The sequence below is a fragment of the Peromyscus maniculatus genome, chromosome 4 (assembly GCF_049852395.1).
Source record: "Peromyscus maniculatus bairdii isolate BWxNUB_F1_BW_parent chromosome 4, HU_Pman_BW_mat_3.1, whole genome shotgun sequence".
NCBI lineage: Eukaryota > Metazoa > Chordata > Mammalia > Rodentia > Cricetidae > Peromyscus > Peromyscus maniculatus.
Window position 1 is genome coordinate 4,245,325 of NC_134855.1, and position 25,379 is coordinate 4,270,703.

General features: G+C 53.6%; 1 protein-coding gene across 20 annotated transcripts in view; it reads right to left on the reverse strand.

Moving 5' to 3' along the window:
- Dab2ip (DAB2 interacting protein) overlaps positions 1–25,379 on the reverse strand; it is a 184,093-nt gene that overhangs the window by 37,716 nt on the left and 120,998 nt on the right. The window contains exon 1 of one of the 20 annotated variants that reach the window (XM_015988753.3): positions 3,070–3,586. The exons of 15 other annotated variants lie outside the window; for them this stretch is intronic. In XM_015988753.3, the coding sequence (XP_015844239.1) occupies positions 3,070–3,236 (167 nt within the window). In that variant the 5' untranslated portion in view covers positions 3,237–3,586. Of the gene's footprint in view, positions 1–3,069; positions 3,587–25,379 lie in introns of those variants that run through there. 4 more of the 20 variants (XM_076568783.1, XM_076568787.1, XM_006995287.4 and 1 more) reach the window with 4 other exon arrangements.

The window sequence follows — 25,379 nt, forward strand, 5'->3', positions numbered from 1 at the left end:
TTGAAACAGCACGCAGCCTGCTTTGGTGTCCAGCCCCAGCTGAGGCACAATGAGGAGGTAGAGGGCAAGAAGGAAGGGGCCCTAAGCCTGGGGGTGTTGTTAGGAGGCACCCTAAGGCTTCATCTCCCACGGCAGAGCCTGTCTCACACCTTACCTTTGGGTCTCAGCCCCACCCCCCACTTCCAGGTGTCTCCCCAGCTTCTGAGATCAACTAGCTTGTGTACAGAAAGTGCTGCTTTTGCCACATGAGTCACCTACAGCTGCTGCACACAGAGCCTCCCCAACAGCCAGAGGTCCCACAACACAAACACTCTAAGACCCGCTAAATTGAGGCCTATAGTTCCTTGAACCTGACGCATCTGTTTTGTGTGTTGGGTAGCACTCGAGTATTAATAAGTCCAGGGCAGCAGGAAAGCCTCCAGTCCTGGCACAGTCCACGGCTGATTCCTGAGATGCAGCAGGAGACCCAGTGCTCAGCTGGCTGGCGGGGGCTTTGCAGACCTCAGCTACAATTGTGGCCATGTTTCCCAGCAACTGCAAGGCCTCACTTCCCAGAGCCTCAGTTTCCTGGCGTATACAATTAAGCACTACACCCCTACCTGAAGACAGCATAGGTAAAAACAACGGTTAACCAGATTCAGAAGAGGCATTCAACCAAGTAATGGGACCTCGAGGACTCACACACTAGTTATCCACAGGCCCAGAGCACACACCAGGGCTCTGCTGTCCACTAGACTGCAAGCTGTCCATTACCCTGCACAACAAATCAAAACATTCTGATGCTCCCCAGAGCCAGCAAGGTCTTGGGACAGAGGTAAAGGGGCTAAGTCTGTTAAGACCTCAAAATCTGCCTGGATATTCTGAGAAAGACCCCTGGAGAGGCCACAGACCCAGCAGGCCCAGATGTAGGGCCTGGGATGCAGAGAAAAGTATGGAAGTAAAGAATGGGGTGGGGGTGGGGTGGGAGCCGGGTCAGCAGGCACCCAGGGCAGCAATGAGGGGAGGGCCCAGAAAGCTGCTGACACTGGGGGATGTCAGAGCCACTGAGTAGGGCTAGGTCACCTGAAGCATCCTGGTGAGCCGGACAGCTTCTGTCCCTGCTTCCTCCTTCTAGTCAACACACCGGTTCTGATCACCAGAGGCCTTTGGGTTGCCACAGGCAACACCACCTGAGACCCAGGCCCTTATCCACACCAGGGCCCCCTCATCCTTCATAGGTCTCTTTGTCTTAACTCTCCTCCAGGCTCCACAGGGCTCTTCCTTGTGGTGACATCATCCACACCCCCAAGTGTGCTCACAACTCCAACTCTGTACCGCGTCCTCCCTAGGAGCTCCAGACTCCTATCTCAAGTGGGAGTCATATCCCCACCCCTCTCCATGCTCCAGAGAACGAACCTCAGGCCTAAAAGGCCTCCTTTCCCCAATTCGGTCTCTCCCACGGGAGCCCAAAGGGCCAGCAGCCCCCCCTGCACTAGACTCCCTCGCTCCACTAGAAGTCGAAGGACCCTTTAGGAAGGCAAAACTCTTAAAACCTTCCCGTGGGTGCTGGATTGACGGCTCAGTGGTTAAGAGCACTGGCTGCTCTTGCAGAGGACCCCGGTTCATTTCCCAGCATCCACATGGTGGCTCACAACCGTCTGGAACTCCCAATTCCAAGGGACCTGATGCCCTCTGACCTCAGTGGGCACCATGCACCTGGTGCATACATTAGGGCAAAACACTCACACACGTTACATAAAGTTAAAGAAAACAACAGCAGAGACCTCCTGATGACTCCTGGTGACTCTGCAGCAGGAACTCCAGGTGAACTCTGAACTCCTCCCCAAGTAGGAGGGGGTTCAAGTCTGTTCTACAAACCCTTCACTCTTTACTAGTATCTGCCTGTGCTGACCTTATCCCTGATGTTCTTGGGTCCCCACCTGCCTTGGGGACACACTACCTGAGATAAGAGTTCTTATTCTACCCCACTTTCAAAATAGATGGTTTCTGTCCTCTCTTGGACTCCATCTTCCTTCATGGACTCCTTCCTTACTCCACGTCAGGTCCTTCCCTGCCTCCACCACTCCTCAGCAAATACCTGGCTTGTTTCCTTCAGAGAGCACCTTGCTCATTCAGCCAACAGGTATTTACTAGGTGCAAACTATGCGCCGGGTCCTGTTTGAGACACTGGGATACAGGTGCTGAACAAAGCCAGTCCCAGCCTTGTAGGCGGGGGTCGCTTACTTATTTTTACCTATGTCTTACCATGAAGGGACGCTGTGTGTGGCCGGGCTAGGGCTGTTGCATGTGTCCTAAGAGTGTTTGATATGATGTCAACTCTATTTATGAACCAGCGCCTGCAAATCAAGGACCAGAGTAGCCAAGGAACCAAACTCAGAAAGACATGAAATCCAGAGCCCGCCCGTGCCCTTAGGTGAAAAGGAAGGGTTTCAGAGCTGCAAGGGCCTGGTGGTTCCGTCCTTGGGGACTGAAGGGTGCACATGAAGCAGTTCCATTTTACTGCTGGAGAACAAACAGAAAAAGCCTTTACCCTTCAATCTTGAGGTTCTGATGTACTCTGCTCAAGCAGGAAAAGAAGAGTGGCCCTTAGTGTCTGGATCTACACGAGGTCCAAAGTAACTCTGCTCCTAGGGTTGTAACCGCAGGAGGTCACCTCCCCAAACTGCAGCTTCTCTGGGCCCGGATCAAGAGCCAGGGCATGGGGCACCCAACTTGCAGGTGTCCCCAGCTTCACCTGCTGGTTTCCTGGTCCTTGTTCCCCAAGGAAAGGCCTGGCTCCTATGGCATGGGAGCAATCTACCCAGCAGCCCCAAGCCCACCCCTATTCTCCCTTCTCTGTGTTGAGAACAGAGATGCGGCGAGATCTGGTTAGGTCTGGTTAGGTCTGAGCTCACCACTGCAGTGTCGGTATGGGGCAGTCCTAGGAGGGACAGACACACCTCCAAGGAGATCAAGGCTCTCAGCCTCCAGCCCTGCCCCAGCCCCCACACCTGGCTGAGCGCACAGGAGAGGGAACAGGAACCAGTGCCCTCTTCCTGCTTCCCTGCACATCCAGGCACAGGCACAGACCTGGACAATGGTTGGAGTGTAGGCCCCTCTGCTGACCTGGGCACCTGAGGCCCCGAAGCCAGATGAGGCTTCCGTGGATGGCCGGACCTCCAGAGAGTAGCACCTCCAGTGCGGCCCAGGATCTTGCCAAGGTTGTCACTCAGGAGTCCAAGGCCACAGAGGCCCATTCCCAAGGGTTGTGCAGACCTAGGTGGCCAGGGTGGACATGTAAGAGGTGAACCCAAAGGGCTCCCCCTCACCACAGAGCACACACCAAGTCCATGTCCTCTACGCTGAAACTCCTCAAATGTCTTAAACACAGAGAAAACAACATCTAGAGATTTCCGGGTTCCCCAGAGAACAAGAGGAAAATTACAGCCTTCCAGACAGGTAACCAGGAGGCCTCCAGGTCCAAGAAGTCAGAAGGGCTCTTGAAAATAAACAGCTTCTCCCAGCCGGCGGCGGCGGCAGCAATCTCCCAGGGTCTCTGGTGGAAGCAGGACTAACAGGAGCAACTCCAGGAAGCCAAGAGCCTGGGCCCAGAGATCCTCCCAAGCACCTCCCCTGGAGTGCTGGCTCTGCCCTCTGGAATCCCGCCCCTGAACCTCCGCTAGCCAATGCCCAGCAGCCCCAGTTAGATGCATTCTTGTCTCAGATCAAAAGATCAGTCTTGGGAGGGCCCTTCCCACTCTCCACCCCCACATCCATTATCACCCAGCTCCGTTTTCTTCATAGCAGGGATCTGAGGTCATCCTGCTTTTTTCTGCTGTAGTCTCCCCTCCCTCAAGAACCTTACCGGTCCAGCCCAATAAGCCCAGAACACCTTGAGCTGTGGTGTCTGCCAAAAAGTAAGTATGTAAGAACTTGATAGGCGTTTGGAATCTCTGGACGTATTTTCCTAGCTGGTCTGAGACAGGCCAGCCAGAGCTACACTAAGGAGGAGTTAGAGCACCAGATTTGAGGGAATCCCTGAACCTCTCCACCCTCTCTCCACCCCAGCAGTCCAGACCTCCGTCGGCTTCCTTGCTCCCGGGCACTCTCCTGACCCCGCCCCTCCCACTCTCCCAGGCCTGCTACCTTCTGTTGCGTGGCTTGAGACATGTGGCTGCCCTCCAGTGTAGGCTGGAGCCGGAAGATGAAGGAGTGGGGATGAGGACAATCGGGAGGGAAGGGGGGCTAGGACCTCGGGCTCGCTCCTATGTGCCCTTGCAACCTCCCTCCAGCCCCTCCAACTAGGCTGAGCTCTACAAGCACTCTGTGGACTGACCTGGGCACTCCCTGCAGGAGAGAGGTGAGACAGAGACCCCCACTTGAGGGACCATCATCTAGCTCACACTCACACAGCCAGAAGAGCCGGGGCGAACACCCCTCCTTCTTGGCGGCACTACCACTTCCAATCAGACATTTAAAAAAAACAACACAGAGAGAGGTCTGGAGAAGGGCACGGGTTTGTGGACCAGTCACTGGGATAGAGATAGGGAAGGAAGCTCAGCTCGGCTCCTGCGGTGGGTATGACAGAAGCCTTCCAGCTGAGAAGGTCCTGGGTCCCAGACAGCAGTCTGGGACTTTGGGATGGTTTCTCTACTGCGCCAACAGGGCAAGGAGCTGGTTAGCTGTGAGTGGTGCCCAGACGTCTAGGAGCCCGAGCGGCACCATTTAGAGATCCATCCTCAGGTCACACCACATGCTGCAGCCCTCACCCGAACGCACTGCTGTAACACTGGACCGCTGTAGCTCTGGGACGGCACCCCGGTCAACCACACATTTCTGCTTGGCTCACCCTTTCCCACACCACAAAGGTAAGCCACAGCACCAGGCTCCACTTACGAAGCTTCGAGCACCAAGGGGTCAATGCCCCTTCCCCTAGAGCCACCAGGCAAGAAAGCTGATCTAGAGTTTCCTTGTCTTCAAGGGCTTCAAGTCCCCAAAGGAAACAGAGACAGAAAGTGGCTGGTAGGGGAGGCCCCCGTCCGAGGCCCTACTTCTGTTCATGGCAACTGGAGTCTGCCCTAGACTGTGTCTAGCACCTACTGTGTGCAGGATCTGCCGGCGCAAATGTAGGCTGGTGAACAGGATGTACTACTGGCCCAGGTGACTCCAATCTTACTTCATCTTGCTGGGCCAACACCACCTCATCTGGCCACATATGCACCTGCCCATCCCTCAGGGTCCATGGCCTGGCAGGCTCCTAGTCAGCCATGGTCTTCCTTTGGAGGCCAGGTTTACCCTTTCAGTTTCTAAGTCTTAGTAACATTTTCTAGCAGGAAGAGGAGACAACATATTTAGAGTATGGGACCAGCAAAGGCCCCCTGGCTCCACAATGGCCAAGCCAACAGGAAATAAGCAAACAGAGCCTGTCTTCTAAGCACCAGGTGCTGGCTCCAAGCCAGACCTACCCGGGTTTCATGATTATGCACGCAATAAAAAGCAGGACGCCACTCCCCACACTAAGTCAGATCCACAGAGTTACTTGCAGAAATGACCCAACTACGTCTGAAAGCAGATGTGTCTCATTCAAATACTCCTTCCAACTGGAAGCCCTCCTGGGTTTCTTCCAGGCAGGAAGCCATTCCCTACCAGTGAACCGGCGTTTTCATTCTTTCTGAGACAAGACATCAATCTGCAGCCCAAGTTGGCCTCAGATTCAATCCTCCTGCCCCAGCCTCTGTAGAAATCATAAACATGTGCCACCACGCTCAGCTTTTACCTACTTCTACTATCGTGTAGCAAGCAAGGCCTTAGAGCAGGACTTTTTGCTCTGTGTGACAGCAGTCACAGAAGGGGTCACAGCTGGCACAGCTGGCACAAGCAGAGGCTGGACTGTATCCTAACTTGGGCTCCTTCACTCATCAGCTGCCTGGTCTTGGAGAAGTGTATCTTCTACACCCTCCAGCGCCAGCTGGAGGTGCACACAGTCGAAAACCAACAGGTCTGAGGGCAAGCCCCCCTGAATAGGCCCTATCCAGCCTCAGCACACTCCCCTTCACAGCCAATGCTAGCAACCTGCAGACCCTTCCTCACGGCCACATCCCGTCTGCCTGTTCCACCTTTTAAAGCCCAGCTCGGCTTCTCCATTTAAGGGAAGTCTTCCACACCCCCATCTGCCATGGGCCTGCATGCTCCTTCTGGATCTGCAGGTCCTTCTTGGGGTCTGCTCATCTCTGGTTCAAGGCTAAGGACTCCACAATGCACGAAGAGCATACACACCCTATAGGCCAGTCTTCTCACCAGAACTCAAGGCCCCGGCTTCCTCTTTCCCATCTGAAGTTGTCATTACCAACCAGGCAAGGCTCTCTGTGGACTCTGGAAACCTCCCCTGAAAGAGCTTCCCTTCTGGGTGTGACAGGAGTGAGCCCCGACTGTAAAGACACTTGGAGGCCTTGTCTGCACATCCCTGGCCCATCTTTGCTGTCACCGAGGGTGCTACGGAGGGAGCGAGGAGAGGGACCCTCCACTGGCAGGGGGCCCGGGCGCCTGCAGCACACCTGCCCTGACTCTCCAATGGGCCACACAGCCAACAGCACTCCCCTGCCAGACTCTACCCCTAAACTGATCTTGTCAAGAACTGAACTCTTGACACCACCAGCAAAATACATAAACCCTCCCTCTACTTCTGCCATGCATTCGGTCACAGCAACAGCCAAAGTAATTACCATAGTCACACATTCCTCTCTCCTTTCCGGAGGCTGCTCTCTAAGGATAACACACACACACACACACACACACACACACACACACACACACACACACACACCAGGAGGTGCTGCTATAGCCCGGGGGACCACCTCAGGATGAATCTGCAAGTCATTCAGGGCAGCCCCAGTGAGGGGCGGCTGCAGAGGGAGGATCAGCCAGCTCTTCAAGGGCAAGGGCCTCTTAAGACCCTTGCTATCTACACTTGGCTGATGGCAGGAAGGGAGCCCGATGTCAGACTGAGGGCCAACTCCAGGAAGCAGCTTCAGCACACCCCAGCTGTTAATTGATGTGAGCACATCCATGCATGTATGGCTTTATCAGCACCAACAAAAAACACGTGTCCTGGTGCCTACTCTGTGCCAAGTCAAGAGTGAGGTATCTTATATACATTATCTCCTTAAACCTTCGGGGGATCTAAGCCTGGGCCCCCATACAACTTCTGCCCAAGGTGAAGCTGAAGCAGAGGGTAAGGGGTGCTCCCCGAGGTCACATAAAACAGTCACTGGTAGGAAGCTGGAGTTCATTGCTCCAGGGCCTACTGTCTCTACCTGTGGAACCCCCGCCCCCCACGTGAACTGTGTGGGTGCTTAAGGAAAGCTGTCAGTCCACAGCCCCGAATTCCCTTCGGAGAATTCTCCGCCTGCTCAGTAGCCCCATCTCCTCCAGATAAGCCCAGGAAGCTCCCAGCCTCTGGCCACCTCTGCCTTCCACCAGCCTGGATGCACCACCCTCATCGGCCAGGGCCAGGCCCCCAAGCAGGGCTTTTTGTGGCGATCACTGTGGCTGGCAGAGAAACCTGGAACCTTTTCCCCCACCGAGATGTTAACACATGTTGGCTCCCCAAATGTAATGTTTCCATTAAAGCGGTCCGTGGGAGTAAATTCCCACCCATGTGACACCTCCTCTGAAACAGTAAATTTACTTGAACAAGCAATGAGACATGGTCAGCATTTCCTTTCTCGGCTGTCAGACTGCCAAGTGCTGGGCAGCAATTCATGGTGTGCCAAGGATTGGATGTTATCAGGAGGCAAAGGACAGGGTGACCATAACCTAGCCCTAGGGCCTGTGCTAGCTCTACCCGGTGCTCAATGCTCCCCATCCTTAACTTGTCCAGAGATAGAGCCACTCACTGGGCTCTAACTAGTGCTCACTTGTACCCCCAAGTCAGCTGTTACCTAGTCCCCAAGTCCTGTCCCTGACCGTAAGGCACAAGTGTCACCTTGTGTCTACACTGGGCTACATGTCAATGTTCAAACATGCTTCTTGAAATTCAACCCCTACACTGTGCCCTTTCCCCCAACCCTGGGGCCATCAGTAACAATGCCATGGAGTGACCTGGGGGATCCTGCCACTCCCTCATGTCCAGTGGCTGCCATCAGAAGTCAATCAACCAGCCGGGTGGTAGTGACGCACGCCTTTAATCCCAGCACTCAAGAGGCAGAGCCAGACAGATCTCTGTGAGTTCAAGGCCAGCCTGGTCTCCAGAGTGAGATCCAGGACAGGCACCAAAACTACACAGAGAAACCCTGTCTTGAAAAAACAACAACAACCAGGAGGAGGAGGAGGAGGAGGAAGAGGAGGAAGAGGAGGAGGAGGAGGAGGAGGAGGAGGAGGAGGAGGAGGAGGAGGAGGAGGAGGAGAACAACAACAACAACTACTACTACTACTGGTCAGTCAGAGCTGAGGCCAGACTCACATACAAACCACTGCTGTCCTTGCTGCTGCATGTGGCCAGAGAGCTGGTCTACAGCAAGGTGGCGTTCACAGTCCCTCCCAGGACTCCCCATAGCCCTGTCCTCAGACAGCCTGGGCCCGGCCTTCCTCCCAGTGTGTTCTGAGTCTGTGCTACGGGCATCCTGCACAGTGCTGCTGTGAGCTGCCACTGACCACTTTACCAAGACACACATCAGAGAGGGATCCCCACCCCTAGTTCACAGTCCCATTAGACAGCCTGTCCAGGCTACCTAGTCAGGTCCCATGCATGGGCAAGACACCTGTCCCTGCCCTTAGGAAGCTGTCGGCTTAGTGGGGAGGGAAAGCAGACACGACAGGCTAAGGGCCACTTCACTGTCCAGTGTGGGGCCTGACACTCCATGGGAACACTGCAGCTCTGGGAGCCGAGAATGGGAATGGCCCAGATCACCCCTTTCTGAGCCCTACAACACCCTCCAAACTCTGCCTGGCACACAGGACACCTCTCATTGCAAGCCAGTTAGCCCAGGGCTGGCCACTCACATGCCACATCCTGTTTACACCAGGACAGCCTAGCCCTGTGAGGTAGGTGCCTTGAATAATGCCGTGCTTACAGGTACAGAGTGGGGCATTCTTATTTCCCCAATCCACAGAGCTTGTAGGGCCTGCTGTGCCTAACTCCCAGCAAGAACTAAGCCTTAGTTCCCCGCCTGCACTACTGTCCTGGAAACTCAGCAGCGCTGGCCTGGTGCTGAAGACCTGAAGCCTATGTCCTGGAGGTGGAGGTCATGTGGTTTGGGAGCCTGAAAGACACTGGTTCAGTGGTTTCACACATCACTCTTCTCTGCTAGAGCCAAGCCTGCTGAGGATGGCCAGACACAGAATTCTAACTGGGGAGCTTGGCGGCAGTGAGCCAGCAGCAGACTCGGTAGTGATGGCTTGCAGAGGAAACAGCTGAGCACAGCAAAGAGAGCACTGACCCAATTCAGCTCCATTCTGTCTTCAAGAAAATGATTGAGTTCAAAAGAAGAGGTTTCCCATGTCCCCAATGGCTTTGGAGGGATGCAAAGGGGAAGGGGGACCAAAAATGCCCCCTGGGCCCACTGTTGGTTATCTTTGAGTCATTAGGCCAGGCAAAGGCTTCTTACTTTCCGTGGTGGCCAGAGGGGTTGGACACCATTGAGAACCACACGGCTGGTTGGCGGGTGGTCCTGTTGGTCCCCTCATCTCTGCAGTGGGATCCTACAACCCCACCCCTTCCAGTGGCAGCAGAGATCTGGAAAGGCATGCAGGGTAAGAGGTCAGATGAACAGGAATGCAGGCCCAAAGCTGTCTGGACTCCCATGACATGTAAACTGGTAACCAACCGGGAAACTGGAACACCATTCCACCCCATTGTGTGAGACCCCGCCTGTCTGTGGGCTACAGCTGGCGTGAGCCACCGTGGGCCACCGTGGGCCACCTCTAGTTTAGTGACAAGTTAATTTAGGCTGGGACAGTGTTCTCCCCCTGCTTACTGTTTTAGTTTTTCTTTGGCTCCTGAGGGGCTGACTCTTTCCCTTCACCCCACCACCAGACTGCAGGAAAAAGGGGGTCTGCCTGGCCTGGTTTACTTTAGAAGGTATGGGGCCTACTTCCCTCCTTGGGCAAATGTTTTATTCCTTTTTAGCAAAATGGGGGCTTCTGAGAGGGCCAAGAAAGAGAACTGGCTTAGAGATGAAAGCATTACCAAGTGCCCCCAGGAGCATCCAGGGCAGGGGGAGCCCACCTGTGAGGCTCTTGACTGTACTGAGCCCAGGGAAGAAGTCACCTAGGCTCCTCAGCTTCAGTCTTATGCCCGGTACACAGGAGATTAGGATCTGTGGGACTCAGTGTTGAGCAGATTAAATGAGATGCTGCCGCCAAGCACTTGGGAGGATGTCTGGCACATAACAAGGGATCAAAAACCAATAGGTATTATTATTCCTGTTGTGTTATCTTTAGTGAGAAGCATGCCAGAGAATTCCGAGTGGGTGACTACAAACGTGTTAGCAGCCGAGGCCACCTATAATTAGCAGTCATTACATATGCAAATGTCTGCTCAGCAGCTAGAGCCAGTGTTGTTTGAAGTATGTTTAAATAACCCTTACCCCCCCCCCTGCCCACTGCCCACCCTCCTCGAATCTTGCTTACACTATTAATTTCATTAACAAACATTTACTTCGTAAGGGCAGATATCTGAATCACAGGCTTTAAGGACGGGGACGTGGCTAAGGGACAGGACACTTTAAAGCTTTGCACTGGTGCTACAAAGGTTTTAAAGCTTGAGCCTCCCCCCACCCTCACTGTAGTCATTTGGGGTCTGGTTCTGGGTCCTGCAGCTACTGAAGTCCAGGCTGTCACTCAGTATCTTCCACAGCCTAGATGGAGTCTTGGCTGGTACAATTCCCAGTCACTGCTCTGACAGAGTGCGCACAGTAGGCCCACAGGAAGTACTAGATGGCTAAACTTGCTACCGCTCCTCAGGTCAACAGGGCCAGAAAGCAGAGTGGTGGGAGGTAGCTTTCTTGTAAGTCCCAGAGCCAAGTCAGCAGGGCCACCGACTGTCTCCCAACCAGGCTCATTAGGAGACTATGAACGGTGCCAGGCCCAATCTTTCCATGGACGCTTTTCAATGGCTGTGTCGAGAATCATGGGAGATGAAGTCATCACTCCCAGAAATAGACAGATTAAGAAGATGTGAGGGTAGTGCAAACAGCAAGGATGGGCGGGCGGACAAATGGACGTGAGCGTGCACTCGTGTATACACACACACACACACACACACTCCCCCCACCCTCTATTTTCTCTCTCTCTATTTCTCACCCTGGGAAGCCTGGCCAGGCCTGAGCTCCTCTGGGAAACAGGAAATATGCCAGGAGCCAGAGCTAGCACAAGGAGCCTGAAGGTGGGTAGGCGATACAGCTACAGCTGTTTGGTATTTTCTTCCTTCCTTTCTTTCAGAATAGCTGGCCCCTAGGGGGCAATTTCAGGGACTGCTCTGCTGGGTTCTCAAGCCTGAGCATCTATAAAGTCCCTAACATTCAACCAATTGGCACACTCACACCCAGGTGGTTTCCTTATCACCTCCTCCTTGGCCTCATCTGTAGTTCCCCAGGTGAAACCCCACCTACCTCTCGCTCCTGGGCCGCTCACATTCCTATCTATCCAAGAGGCAGGAATGACCAGCTGGCGGTTAGGGGCAGGAGGGGCTTCTAGTGGCTAAGGAAGACCTTTAAAGCATGTCCTCTTGCAGCTATATGACCCTGGGCCAGGGCCAGTGACTCCACTTCTCTGAGATTAGTTTCTTGGTCTGTAAAATGCAGATAGCAATGCGTCTATCTCACGGGGTGAAATGAAATGAATTGTGTGTTCATTCGCTGACACTACACCAGCCCCTACTCTACCCTAGGTTCTGGAGACACATGAAGGAGCAGGAGATGAAGTCTACTCTCAAGGTCCTGACCAAATGTGGGTCAGGTACAAACACACACGGCAGAAGATGGGGGACTCAAATCTAGGTTCAAGCAGGCGGAGTCCAGGATTAACCCATGACTGAGACGAACAAGCAGGACCAAGAGGACACTGTTGGCGGCAGAACAGATATGGGGCTGCACTGCAGGGCAGGGACCAGGGACCACGGCGGCGGCGGCGGCGGCGGCGGCGGCGGCGGCGGGGGTGGGGGGGGGGGCATGTAATCCCAGCACCTGGAGACAGAAACAGGAGGATGGACAGCTTGCAGCCTCTTGGGATATATTAAAGAGACCTTATTTAAAAAATAAGCCACAACAACAAAAATAATCAAACAAAACCACCAATTGTTCCGGCACTGGCAAGACTAGATAGAGCAGAAGGGGAAATAGGGAGATCAGCCTAGGGTCAGCTACAGGCACAAGGTGACTCTTCTATAAATATTTCTTCTTATTGTCCCCATCACTCACTACCACCCACATCCTCATCACCCCTAATACACACACACACACACACACACACACACACACACACACACACACACACACACACACACACACACACACACCAGAGCTGTTGGGCTGATCCTCAAGAGAGCCCCAGGAATGGGCTGGCCTCACTCTTGCTTTTCAGATGACAAAGAACTTGATCTCTGTGGCCCAGGCCAGCACTCTACCCACACTGGCTGTCTGACCCAACCAGACATGACAGTAACCCTCCCTACCCAGAGCCAGCGCTCCATCTCCTACCCAGCTACACAAGTTTCAGAGCTCTGCCCAGACACTCCTGGGAACCCCAGCTTGTGACTCTCTTCCTCCATGGCCCACCTAAAAACCCAGGCCACACTCCTGCCTGGCCTGGCCTCCCTTTGGAGCACCGAAGAGCTAGATAAAAGCTGTGGTGAGGACAAGCTTCCCAGGAACAGCAGCAGGTACCTCTCCCACACCAACACAGGCAGGGACCACAGCTGATTTTCTGTCCCTGTCCCCAAGGTCTAGTACAGGTGAACAAAAACAGAAATAACTCATCCCAAGGATCCCTCAAGGGAGTTCTGTCTGCACCAGAAAATGAGACAGGTAACCTGCCTGTCTTGGAGTTTGTTGAAGCTTCAGGGAAGCCATGTTCCAGATCCCTGTCTCCACCCCTCTATGGACTCCAATCCTTCAGAAGCTGCGGGCTGTGGGTGAGGGCAGGCGTGCTCATGGGAAGGCACTGCCTGCCTTCCAACCAAGCGAGCTGAGGAGGAAGGCACTGGTCCAGGCACAGGGACAGTTCTCTATGAGCCCCCCAAATTTTCTGCAGAGGAAGATTCCTGGTGGTTTTGGTGGAGGGAGAGTTCTGAGGTAGCAGTGCTTGGAGCCTGTGCTCAGCGCTTCTGATTTTAGTTATCTCTGCACTGAAAAAAGACTTAAGCGAAGATAAAGAGAATGGGAGGGTAGCGATGGGGACTCTGATGAAGAGCTGGCTAATGTGGCTCCCATCACCCCTAAGTTCCTAAAGTCCCGAGTGCTGCTTGACCTCAGACCAGCACCCAGAACACAGAGAGGAGCCCCACCTCAGATACAGGCATTTGGGGGTGGCAGACTCTTCAAGGCCACACAGGGTGGGGGTGGGGTGGAGGTGCTCTCCATTGTCCTCCTGCTCTTGTAGACACTGAGGCTGGAAACCTTCGGGCGTCAGGCTGCTCCACAATCCATGATGAGGGTCAGCTGCCTCTGGCTCTGCCGCTTTACATACAATACGGGGATAATTAAGGTTTAAGCCTGAGGACAATGAAGGGACCAGACACCAGGTGATCTTCTATAAAGCCAGTCAGTGGGGAAAGAAGAAAAGGAAAGTTATGCCTGCAGGCCTGGACAGGCCTAGAGGTGACCAAGGTTCTGAGGAGCGGGAGCCTGCAATGGAAGGGTGGGAAGGACAGGGCACAAGGTCTCTGTGAAGGCCCTCCTCAGCAGCACAGGAAGGAACTGCCCTGTTGGCAGAAGAGCAAATGCTAACAGCAGCAAGGTCACATGCATGGACAGTGCCATCCCACCGCTGCCCAAGAGCAGGACGCAGGTGTCAATGGGTGTCTCTTCAGCCACTTTTCTTTCCTGGGCTCCGTCCGGCCTGGCCCAAAGGGCAAAGCTGGGGAAGCACCCATGGAGGAGGGGACACCCGTGGAGCAGGGGACACCCGTGGAGCAGGGGACACCCGTGGAGCAGGGGACACAGCTGGCCTTCTCAGGGCAGCTTGGGCTAGCCTCCAGCTGATGTGCCAGCCCAAGGCAGCATTGCACACCACTGGGACCAAGCCAGCCCACGGCCAGGCAGGCACTGTCCACTCAATAGATGGACGTGGGTCCCACTGTTTCTACCCTGTCCCTCTGCAGAAAGGCCTGGCCTAAATGCCTTCTAGCCACCTGGACTTTGGCCACCCTTACCATAAAGGACTCTAACCAGAGTGCAGGCTGTATTTGGTCAACACTCATGTTTTGTTTAGCCACACAGTGTATGACATTTTTAAGTCTTGAATCAATTGCCAGCATTTAAAGATGCGAAAATTTAAATGTCACAAAAAATAACTCTAGGGCTTTCTCTTCCAAACCCAAACTTCTGCCACCAAAGCCCAGCAGCTGTCCCTGACCCCAGAAGGACATAGCCCTACAGACTGTTACAGCTGTCGTCATAGCTGCGAAGTGTCTCAGCTAGGGTTCCTGAGTCACATGGGCAAGGCAGGGCCCACAACACATCAGACCTCTCCTAGGGTCACACCAGCTCCTGGCACACAACTGAGACTTGCCAACGTGTGTGGGTAGAGAAAAAAAGGGAAAAAAAGCAGATAAATCAGATAAATGCTGGGCCTTACCATGCCCAGGACTTCCTGACTGCCACAGCTTCTTTGAAAAGCCCTGCCCCCTGCGTGTACAGCTGACCGGCTCGGGCCCCGCCCACAGGCGGGTATCCTACCGCAGACCGTGGGGCACCTCTGGCATCACCGTATGCATGGGCTTTGTTTAAAGGTCAGGCCTTGTAGTATCCAGGCAAAGGAGGCCAGCGCTCCTGGCATCTCTGCACCTTCGGGCCAGCCCAGACAGATCCCCAGGACGTCTGTCAAACTGAAAAGGAGAAATCCAACAGCAAGAACTCACAAAGTCAAGGCTTCTTCTTCGGATGCTGCCTGCGGGAGGCCTGGCCCTCTCTGAAGCTGGTAACCAATTCTCCCTCTTTCTTTCCAGTAAATGAAACTCCACAGGGCTTCCAAGGTCAAAGCTGTATTGGCGGCAGGAAGGGTTCTCTTTGTTCTTCTACCTCAGACTTTCCCCAAACACAGACAATTGTCCCCAACAACCAGTTCCTACTGGGTGGAGACAAGGACCAGGCAGGTGCTTCCTGTGGCCCCCAGGAGTCCTGCTCCCCTGGATACGGTTCTCTGTGGGCCTGGCTTCCTGAAGCTCTACCTCAGCATGAAGTAGGGAAGAAAGGGCTCCCAATCCCCAGAGTGCACCCACAGCCCTGGGAGGGGGTCAAGGCTCAGGATGGGCTTGGTCCCTTGTTAGTGGCTAAGGATGTTACCTCAGGCTACTCTCCTCTCTGTTTCAGTCTCCTCCCTTGAAAAATAAGGAAATAAATACCCAACTGGAGAGATTCAACCTCCTAACGAGACCCAGAGGAGCTGTGGGGATCATAAAGTGCCATGCCAAAGTTAATTATTCCAGCACCTGGCATGGTGCATGACATGCAGTAGGTGCTCAATGAATGTTTATTCGGCTTGTGCTGTGCCAGGCTTCATACTGGGTGCCAGAAGTGGAGAGGAGGTCTAGGCTGTCTATGGGAGGTCTGCCCTTCAAGGGCTAGAGAGACAATGGTCATGTATGTCTTGCATGTAGAACTGCAAGGAGCCCCATGTGGGACCTAGAAAGGGGTCCTGGGCTCCTTGAGGTAGGAATAAGAGAACTGGGTCTTATAACCTCCACCTCTGTCCTGTAGCCTAATTCAAAAGTGGCCAGGAACCTGTAAACACCACAGTACTGTGCAGGCCACCCTTTCACGGACACTTACATGTGGTTAGAGAACAGACTACCTTATCCAGCCGAAAGGACATGGCAGCCAGTCCCGAACAGGCTGCGGCCACCAGCAGTTTTAATTTTGTGCGGCTGGCAGGCCACCCTGGCTTTTCTGTACTAGCCTCAAGACCTTGGACAAGTCAACAAGCTCCTCTACACCCTTTTCCCAGCACCTCTTAGACTTCTGATACCAAAAACAAAGCACCCGGCCAAAAGGGGGCCAGTCTGGGGCCCACCCTCCACCTCGGTCTCAGCCTTCTCCTCTCCTGCCTGCTGCTCCTGCCCTTTAGAGCTGGCTCCCACTCTCCCCTCCCACAGCCTGTCCAAGAAGAAAGGCCCCGTCCTCTGAAGCCTGTCCTCAGCGGGCTCCCTCTAACTCGGGGCCCTGCTCCTTGTTTTGCCACCTGAGGAAGCGACTCCTTTTGAATCTCAATTCCACCCGATTCCCCGAGAGCAGACCCAGCTGTTCCCCTAACCCTAGACAGCAGTAGGAAGAAGCAGGCCAGAGTGTCCGGCCCCTTGTCTACTTGGGGACATTCCTTCCTCACCTGGCCCTGACGCCCTCTGCAAGGGGCTAATCTCTACAGCCCTGTATGCAGATCGAGACAGAGTGCTCTTTGTTAGGAACGGGGAGGAGAGGAGCTAGACTCCCGGTGTCCCGAGGAAGCCCTTCTACTGTTGAGGGGTAGATCCAACAGGGACCCAAGCGAACAGCTCGAGAGGCTGGCAAGGGGCACCAGGGAAGCAAGCCCTAAGCAGGGGTTGGGGCTCGAAGGATGGGTAGAGCAGAAGGCATCTGGACGGGGGAATGGAAGGCAGGCACAGCATGACGGCGCCTTACCGGCTTCAAGCACCTGCTCCGCGCCAAGCACTTGGCTGTAAATTTCATCTATTCCTTGAGACTCCCAAGAGACGGGGACTGCCATTATCTTCCTCTTACAGGTAAGTAGGCAGAGCTAGGTTTGACAAAGACCCTGACCTGGGGCACCTGCATGAGTAAACAAGGGAGCCCAGAGCACAAGGGGATTGGGGGCAGCTAGCGCAAGAAGAGTCTGGAGGCTCCGAGGCTTGTTAAGCCCTTGAAGTCAGCTCTGCTGTCCCTGCAGACCCACCCTAGCATATACAGATGAAACCCCAGGGAGCACCTGGCGGGAGCAGGAGGATTGCCAGTCTAAGGACCTCGGTCCCCCAACCTTCTTTCACCATTTGCCTGAAGCCTGAAGGAGGCTGCTGCTGAGGAGCCGGAGAAGGCAGCCAGTCAGGAGGCATGCTCAGCGGCCACAGCACAGGCTGCTGAGGCGCTGTTGCCAGGGCAGCTGAAGAGTCTGCCTTCCCAGGCAGAGCGCTTTAGCACATGCTCTCTCTGGGCTGCCAGCACAATGGCCAGCAGCAGCTACCTCAGCCATGGGCTTCAAGCTTCTGCCCCAGAGAAACAGGGCTCACGGGCAAGACATCTACCATCTGGGATGGCTTGTCCTCTGCCAGGGTCAGGGGAAGTGGAGCTGAGGAGAGAATGAGGGGAAAAGAGGCCCCCCAACTGAGCTCCTACCAGGCCAGATCAGACTGGCCCTGGGATGGTTATGGTCCAGACTACTGCTAAGGGCTATCTATGCAGTCCAACCTGACACAGACTCAGGAATTCCAAGTGCTGTAAGAAACGTGAACTTGGACTGAATCCACCCAAGGGCAGAGTCACAAACCCCCTCAAAATCAGGAATCCATGTGCTGAGGTGGCAACCAGAGGTCTAGAGTAGTTTTCTCTAAAGCTGTCCTAGAAAAGACGCGGTGTTCCTGAGAGCACACCGAGAAGCCTCACACTGACCACACAGGCGCCACCAACCTGTCTGAACCTGCCCCAAGACCCAGGAAAGTCAGCAGACTAACGCTGCCCATGGCGCTCAGGTCCTGGGTTCTACTTGGACTAAGGTCACTTAAGGAGGCCCCTTGACCCTTGAGCCAGTAAGGAAGCTGCTGGTCCCTGCTATGAACACACTGAGGCATGCTAGGAATGAGCTGAGACTCAGTGCTTCTCAGCGGACAGGAGCACACGCAGGAGACAGTCTGCAGGACTGCTTGCTCTCTCTGTGTGTCCCCACAGCAGTCTGCCTGAGCCACTACAATACTTATCCTGGGACTCGCTGGGTGGAGAGGAGTCCAAGCTCCATGCTCACTGCAAATCTTCAGACTAGAAATTCAGCCACTTTGACTTAGGAGTAAGAGACTGCAGCTCAGGTGGGCACCCTGAGACCGGGCTCTGAGGACAGCCCACTATCCCCCTGGCCTTAAGCGGGTACCTACACATACTAGCACAGTGGGTGGGATACCTAGCTGGGAGAGAAATACAGAAGAAAGGATCTCAAATCCTCTCATGGTCCAAGGAGAAGCAACACATACGTGCGTGGTAGGGGAAGCTTAAGGAGGTGCCTTCCACTTCACACCTCCCTGGTTTCCAGCAGGCCCAAGCCTGTCTATGCAAAGTCCGAGGATGCCTATGAAGAGACCCAGGCTTGGTACCCAGAGTCAGGGCTGCTGTGTGATCCTAAAATATCTCACTGAAGAGCCCAAGCTGGCTGTACAGGTTGGTTGGCTCTGTCACTTGACACAAACAAGGGGGAACCTCACTGAAGAAGAGGCCTCCATGTCTGCTCTGTGGCAGCAGCACCCCTGGGCAGGTGTGGTCTTTGGCCATCTAAACACAAGCTGAGTGAACCAGGGAGCAAGCCAGTCAGCACCACTCTCCATGGCCTCTGCAGTCCGCGCTTCAGTGCTTGCCAGGACTTCCCTCACGATGGACTCTAAGTGGTAAAGCGGAATAACCCCCCTCCCAAAGCTGCTTTTGGTTTGCTCATGGTCTTGATCAGCACAGGGAGAGCAAGACCAGAAGGGAGCCCGGCAAGCCTCCTGCCGGAGGGAGGCTGGGGTACTGGGCAGGGCTGGCAGTCCCACAGCAAAATGCCTTGCTGTTTACTTGAAGAACTAAGCAAAAGTTTTTTTGGGAAATGGAATGAGTGTGGGACAAAGAGCACCGGCTGGCTCTTTAACCAACCAACATAAACACTTAGCCTCTAGCCATGGAGCGCTGCAGTTTACATTTGGCAAGGGGCAGGAACAGCCAATCAGAGCTGAGTTTGGGCTGAAACCTGGCTTCCAGCCAACAACAGTAGCAAACATGCCCAGCAAGTTCCTGACACTCTGAGGGTCCACAGCCCATCTGGACCTGTCCTTCAGCATCTTTAGGGACACCCTGAGGTCTGGCTCCGGGTGCAAGCAGGGCCTGCACACCCAGTCCCAGGTTACCCTGTACCTAGGAAGACGAGCATACAGCCCCATCTGCAACACCATCACTCTCTGTCCTCCAGAAACCTGGCTGGGGGAGGAAGAATGTAGGCCTACTACTTGGGATCTCTGGACTACCCAGAACTTGAGGGAGCTACACACTCCAGAGCAGACTACAGACTCGAGGACCTAGCCCTCGAAGGCTGGGTTTCTTTGCACAGCTCCTCTGGCACAAAGATGCTCAGCTACCTCCAGAAAGCAGGGCAGCATGGCCTCCGATGCCCTCCAGGCCTCTTTCTTAGTGCTCACAGTGAAGGTCAATTCTCCCCACCTGCTGCTGCCACTTCTGAAACCCTGGGGAGTCCAGAAACCTCCCAGTGTGCTCAGCTAAGCACACCTCCACCAACACCTCTGTAGACAGCAGAAGGCCCCAGTCATCACAGGTGAGCTGGGATACTAGTAAGGAAAAACCAACGGGCCTCACGGAGGGGAGACGGCTGTTATTTACAAAGCCGACTCCAGAGTCATTAATATACTCAGCATTTAGAACATCGCAAAACCATCAGGCTGCCATTAAGAGGAGAAAAAGTCTGGTTTGGGGTACTAAGGCCAACACTTTGCTGGCGTCCTATAGACCCCTAGTTCAACAGTCTCAGGCAGCTGCCAGTCCTTCTGTGGGAATGAAGTCCTTGACACTAGTCACAGGTGCCAGCTTCCAAGTGCCTTTGGACTTGGGGTTCTATAGGCCCAGGTTTGACCCAGTTATGACCTTAGGCAAGTACTTAGCTGTCTTCAGCCTTGCTTGGTCTCCACACTTGTAAGAATTATATTTCCTAGGACTGTCTGAGATTTAGGGTCACATATTCTTCCATCCCCCAGCAGCCAGACCATGGAATGTGCGTAAGCTCTTCTACCTGCCCAAAGCTCACTGCTCCTACCCTACTCCCACTGGATCAAATTCCACATCTGGACTCACTGCCATGGGCAGTGCAATTATAATTTGCCTGTGGGACAATTTTATCCCAGCCCTGAGGGGAGAGGCTCAGTACCCACCACTTCTTCCAGTTTGCCTGGTGCCTGACAAGTGGCAGGGTCTACCTGAACAGTGCCCCTTCCCTCCAGCCCAGGCCATCGAAGCTCCTTTGTAGTGCGGGCTAACTTGGCATTTACTAACTCCTGGTTCCAGTCCCAGTGGCACCCCACTAAACGGGCATCTTAGACCTGTCGGTACCTCCAGCACCTCACCACCCAATAGCTGTCTGTCTCCCCACTGCTTGGGACTTGCATGACTCTCCAGATTTCTCATAGTAACACCTTCTCAGAGTTTCGGAAGCAAACCAAAGTCATTTGCCAACTATTTTCTCCCATTAATCTCACAATGCATTTGCTATTTTCCTTCCATAATGACTCATTTAGCAACAACAGAGCAATTAGGCAGACCACAGAATATTGATTTTCTAAGTGGAAGAATGTCAGCACAAACGTCATTTCCTGCTTGTCTTGGGCCATCTCTTGCTACATGATGGGGTGAACTATGGGAACGCTGATGGGATCCCGGGGCCTCAGATAGAAGCTCCAATGTGTGATACTATGATAAAACGATCAGATGATAAAATGACCACACAATCAATCTCAGTAGAACTCAAGACCCCGGGGGACCTGTCTCATCACCCAAGACGATAGCGTCTGGCCCAGGCCCAGGTCCATGTGCCACAGAGCAGAACTGCATTCATCAGTGTGCCTGTTTTCAGTGCGGTGAGGATGGAAATTCCATCCCGTTTGAGATATATGAAACAGCTGGGTCCAAATCCTGAGTCATACCCATGTCCATCACACCTGAATCACAGCCCAGTACAATGCTCATGCCTATCAAGAGCGTGTCCACTTCAGGCTGCCCTTCCAACCTCTAGGCTCAGAAAGGACTGAAGGAAGACAAGCCAGCTAGACAATCTTCTTCTCCCTCCCTCCCACCACCACAACCCAAGACGAACACCTTATAGTTAGTTCTAGAACACTCCAAATCACTTTCCAAAACACAGGGCAAGAGGAGAAAAAGGCAGCCTATCAGGGGCAGCCCAATGAGCGGGGCATCTGGCAGTCTTGTGCCCACACTGACACAAGGTGCCAAAGCCAAACTCACAGTGGGAAAACTATTAAACAAGGATTCTGCTAATCTCTCACCCCACACACTCCAAGGAGGTGGAGAAGACAGCTGGAGAAGCAACAGGTCCCCACAGCCCCACCCTAGCCAACAGACTAACTTTGATCCAGGGAGCAAACGGTTCTTGGTAGCTGCAGGGCAACAGCCCGAGGCCCAGCTGATGAGTGTAAATTTAAAATGCAAACTCTGTGCCTTTTGGTGTGATTATTACTCTCTGAGCCTCTCTAGCTCATCTGTAAAATGGGATGATGATTCCTGTCCTGCCAAAATTCTATCTGGTATGAAAGCAAAGTGATAAATAATTTAGTAAGCCACATACTCTCATACCCATCCCACCCCACCCCACCAAACACACACACACAAGCGCGTGCACACTCAGCAGAGAAGTCGGGGCATTCAGCTCCAGCAGGACAGCATGGCCTGCCCCCATGAACAGGACACCCCATTCTAGGGATGTGCCGACAGACACTGTGCAGTCAGTGTGGGCAGGAGGTAACCCCAACTCCCTTTTGTAGTTTCAGATACATTAGCATTTCAAGTTGAGGAATCATGCATGAAGAAATCTACTTCCTCCAGCTCACTGAATGCTGCCCACCTACCTGTATGTACAATGGGATTCCCTCAGCCCTAACAGACTGTAACACCTGTAAAAAGTTCTGAGAAACACTTCCATAGGAGCTCTGGACAGAGCGGGAGATAGGGGAATGTATCCCAGCTTGGAGAAATAGGACTTTCCCAATTTCCAGCAGCATATCGAGGCAGATCTGTGCCTCATATCGAGGCAGATCTGTGCCTCAATTTCCATTTCTAGTATGAGAAGAAGCAAGAGACCACATACCAGAAAGAACATTCATCTCAACAAGAGGCAATTAAAGAAGGACTAGAAATCTCAAATGGAATTTCCTCCAGGCTACCAATAACCTTCTGAGGTCCAGAAACTGGGAGACTGGAATTCCGGAAGAGGATCCAGGCAGATATGCCTACCTTACCCTCTCCTGCTCCAAAATGCACTTCTAGCTACAGGTAAGCACCACGCCCTTGTGGCTTCCAAAAAACGGGGCAAGGTCCCAATAACAGCTGGACACACATTTGAGAAGACTGTATAGGAACAGAGAAATCAGAGAGAACACAGACACATAACCCATGTGTACTAGAGATCCCATTTATGGATCCCAGAAGGGACATGGCCAGCACAAGGGCCACATAGGTACAATAATAGCAACTCCCGCCAGGCGGTAGTGGCACACGCCTTTAATCCCAGCACTGGGGAAGCAGAAGGAGGCGGATCTCTGTGAGTTCGAGGCCAGCCTGGGCTACAGAGTGAGTTCCAGGACAGGCTCCAAAGCTACACCGAGAAACCCTGTCTCGGAAAAAAAATAAAATAAAAAAACAATAGCAACTCCCCCAAAACAACTCAGTGCCCCCACTTTTCTCTTAGATAGAGGGCTCCTTGAAAGGTCAAGGACTCCAGGAACCACTGGCTCCTCCGGAAGAGCTCCTGCAAACCCATTCATGGCAGACCCATCCATAATGGCACAGACTTTGCTCCCAGCAAGGACAGTGCTTTATTAATTATTCAGAGGACAGTACAATTATGCAAATCTGTGGACAGCCTCTGCCCAACTACTGCCTTCTGCAGAGAGCGCCTGAGGGGGATGGGGAGACCCAGAGCCAGGGCTGCTGTGTACAGGGGACCCACTCATCCTACTAAAGGGACAACAACTCCCAATATCCTGGCTAAGGTTAGTACTGGTAAAACCACTAATCCAGTGAGGGTGTGGACAAGACAGACAGACTGACGGACGGGGACACACACACACACACACACACACACACACACACACACACACACACACACACAGGAGAATTGGAAGCGACTCTGAAGATCAGCTCTGGGTACCTACCTCATAGTAACTTTTCCCCAAACATCATCACCCTCCCCCTGCAGCCAGCACGGCCACTGTGCAGGGCTCACCCCTGCAGGCCCTGAAAGCAGGGAATGCACCTAAAGTCCTGGCTTAAAAACACGCTTCTGAGGAGAGGGAACACCTCAAGCTAAGGTTTACCAAATGGTGCTCCGCAGAACATTCCTGCAGCCGTCCACAGCTGCTCCTGGGGCAGGCGTAGGGGCAGGAAACCCTGGAGTAAACAAAGCAGGCTGGAGTCTTTCCTACAGGACCTCTCAAAGGCTCTAACCTGGGGCAAGGAAGCAAACAGCCCCTGTGGAAGACAACATAAGCCCCACATCCAGAAACCTCTGAAACCACTTCTGAGGTCATCCTCCACCACCAGATGGCTTTAGGCTAGGAAATCCCTCATCCCTAACCCATTACCACCAGCAAAAACAGTGTTCTGTGGAACTTAGTCTGGGCGTGTGGCAGGCAGGAGAGCAGGACCGTCCCCCAGTCTGAAGAGACAGTAAATGTTCCCTGCTGCGCTGCCGCCAGCACAGGCTCTGAAATACTGTGGAGCAGGTTTTCGTGACCCTTCTCCTCAGCACCAAAGTTGCACATCGGGAACCCTGGGGCAAAGATGAGACCACCTCATGTACCCTGGATTGTGCCCACGGCCTACAGCCCACTAGTCAGCCCTCAGTACTACACCCCTCCACAGACCCAGGGGACCTGGGCAACAGGTTAACCACCCACCATCACCATGTTACCTTCCAAGGCAGTGACCAAAGTCACATCCACAATCTAATCTGGGGAGTGGGGAGCTGCGAAAGCCAACACCTTCCTGCCCTCTTCCCCATCACCCTAACACAGACCCAAACACAGCTGCTGCTCATCAGTACTAAGCCAAGAACTAGAAAGTTACTCAGCACGAGAGAGGAACCACAAACTGAAACTGCCCGAGACTTCACCACTACACCAGCCTCTTGCAGAGTTCCTGGTGGCCTAGAGACAGTCCCCAAAACTCTCCTGGCAGCCACCATGTTCTCATGCAGGAGACAGTGAAATACTCTGGAGAAACCCAAGTGTAATCCCAACTCTGCTAATCACTGGCAAGTGACTTCCCTTGGAAAACCTCAATTTATGTATCTGTAAACTAGGGAAAGGCAGCACTGCCCAGTGGTTAGAGCCTAGGCCCTAGAGATGGGGGCTGGGCTGCTGGGTTTGGAACCGAGCTCTGGCAACCAGAGTACACGAGGCTTGGCTTGTCATGAGCTGAGGAAGGGCCTGGCCTGGAAGATGGCTCACCACGTGACCAGACCACTAGAGGACCCTGACTCTGTATCCAAAGAAAGTCTGTCTCTAAGTCCACTCTGAGGCTAACCCTGGAGAAGAGACTCTACTGTCTGAGGCCAATTTCGTCACTCAGCAGACAGGAAGGGTAAAGCAGGAGTAGGCCATCAGCAATGGTGTGTGCTCACCACCCAATGCCTGCACATGCGCCTCAAATGTGGTAAGCAGTCATTACTAGTGTTAGCCGAACATGCAACATGAACATGTGAGACACATGAAAGACAGGTGACAGGGCTTCACAGCCAGGGCCACACTGGGACTCCGTTTTCCCCTCTGTAAAGTGGGGATGGTAACAGCACCTGTGAGCGTGAAACACGGAAAGGCACGACACAGCCCATTTTCAGTGGCCACTCAAAGGTGGTGGGTGGTGCCATCCCAGCACCGAGAGAGAAGCCAGCCATGGAGACAGCGAGATGAAAGACATCTGCATCCCACCCAGCTCCAACAGTCCAGGAAGTTCCAGGGCTTCACGACCTGAATGCAATGAACCAACCCAGCAAAGACGCACAAACCTGCAGTGTGCATTCCCTTTGGAATCCTGGGCCTGCTTTACTAACGCAGGGAATTTGAGGGGAACAGCAGGCGGCACTAGGCCTCAGACAGGTTCCAGGACACGACTCCTCAGTATGTGGTAGTGTGGCAACTATAGGGGATAGGGCCTGGAATGGGAAGCCAGGCGTTCAAATTCCAAGACCTTACCTCACAAGCCAGGCCCCTAACTCCTCTC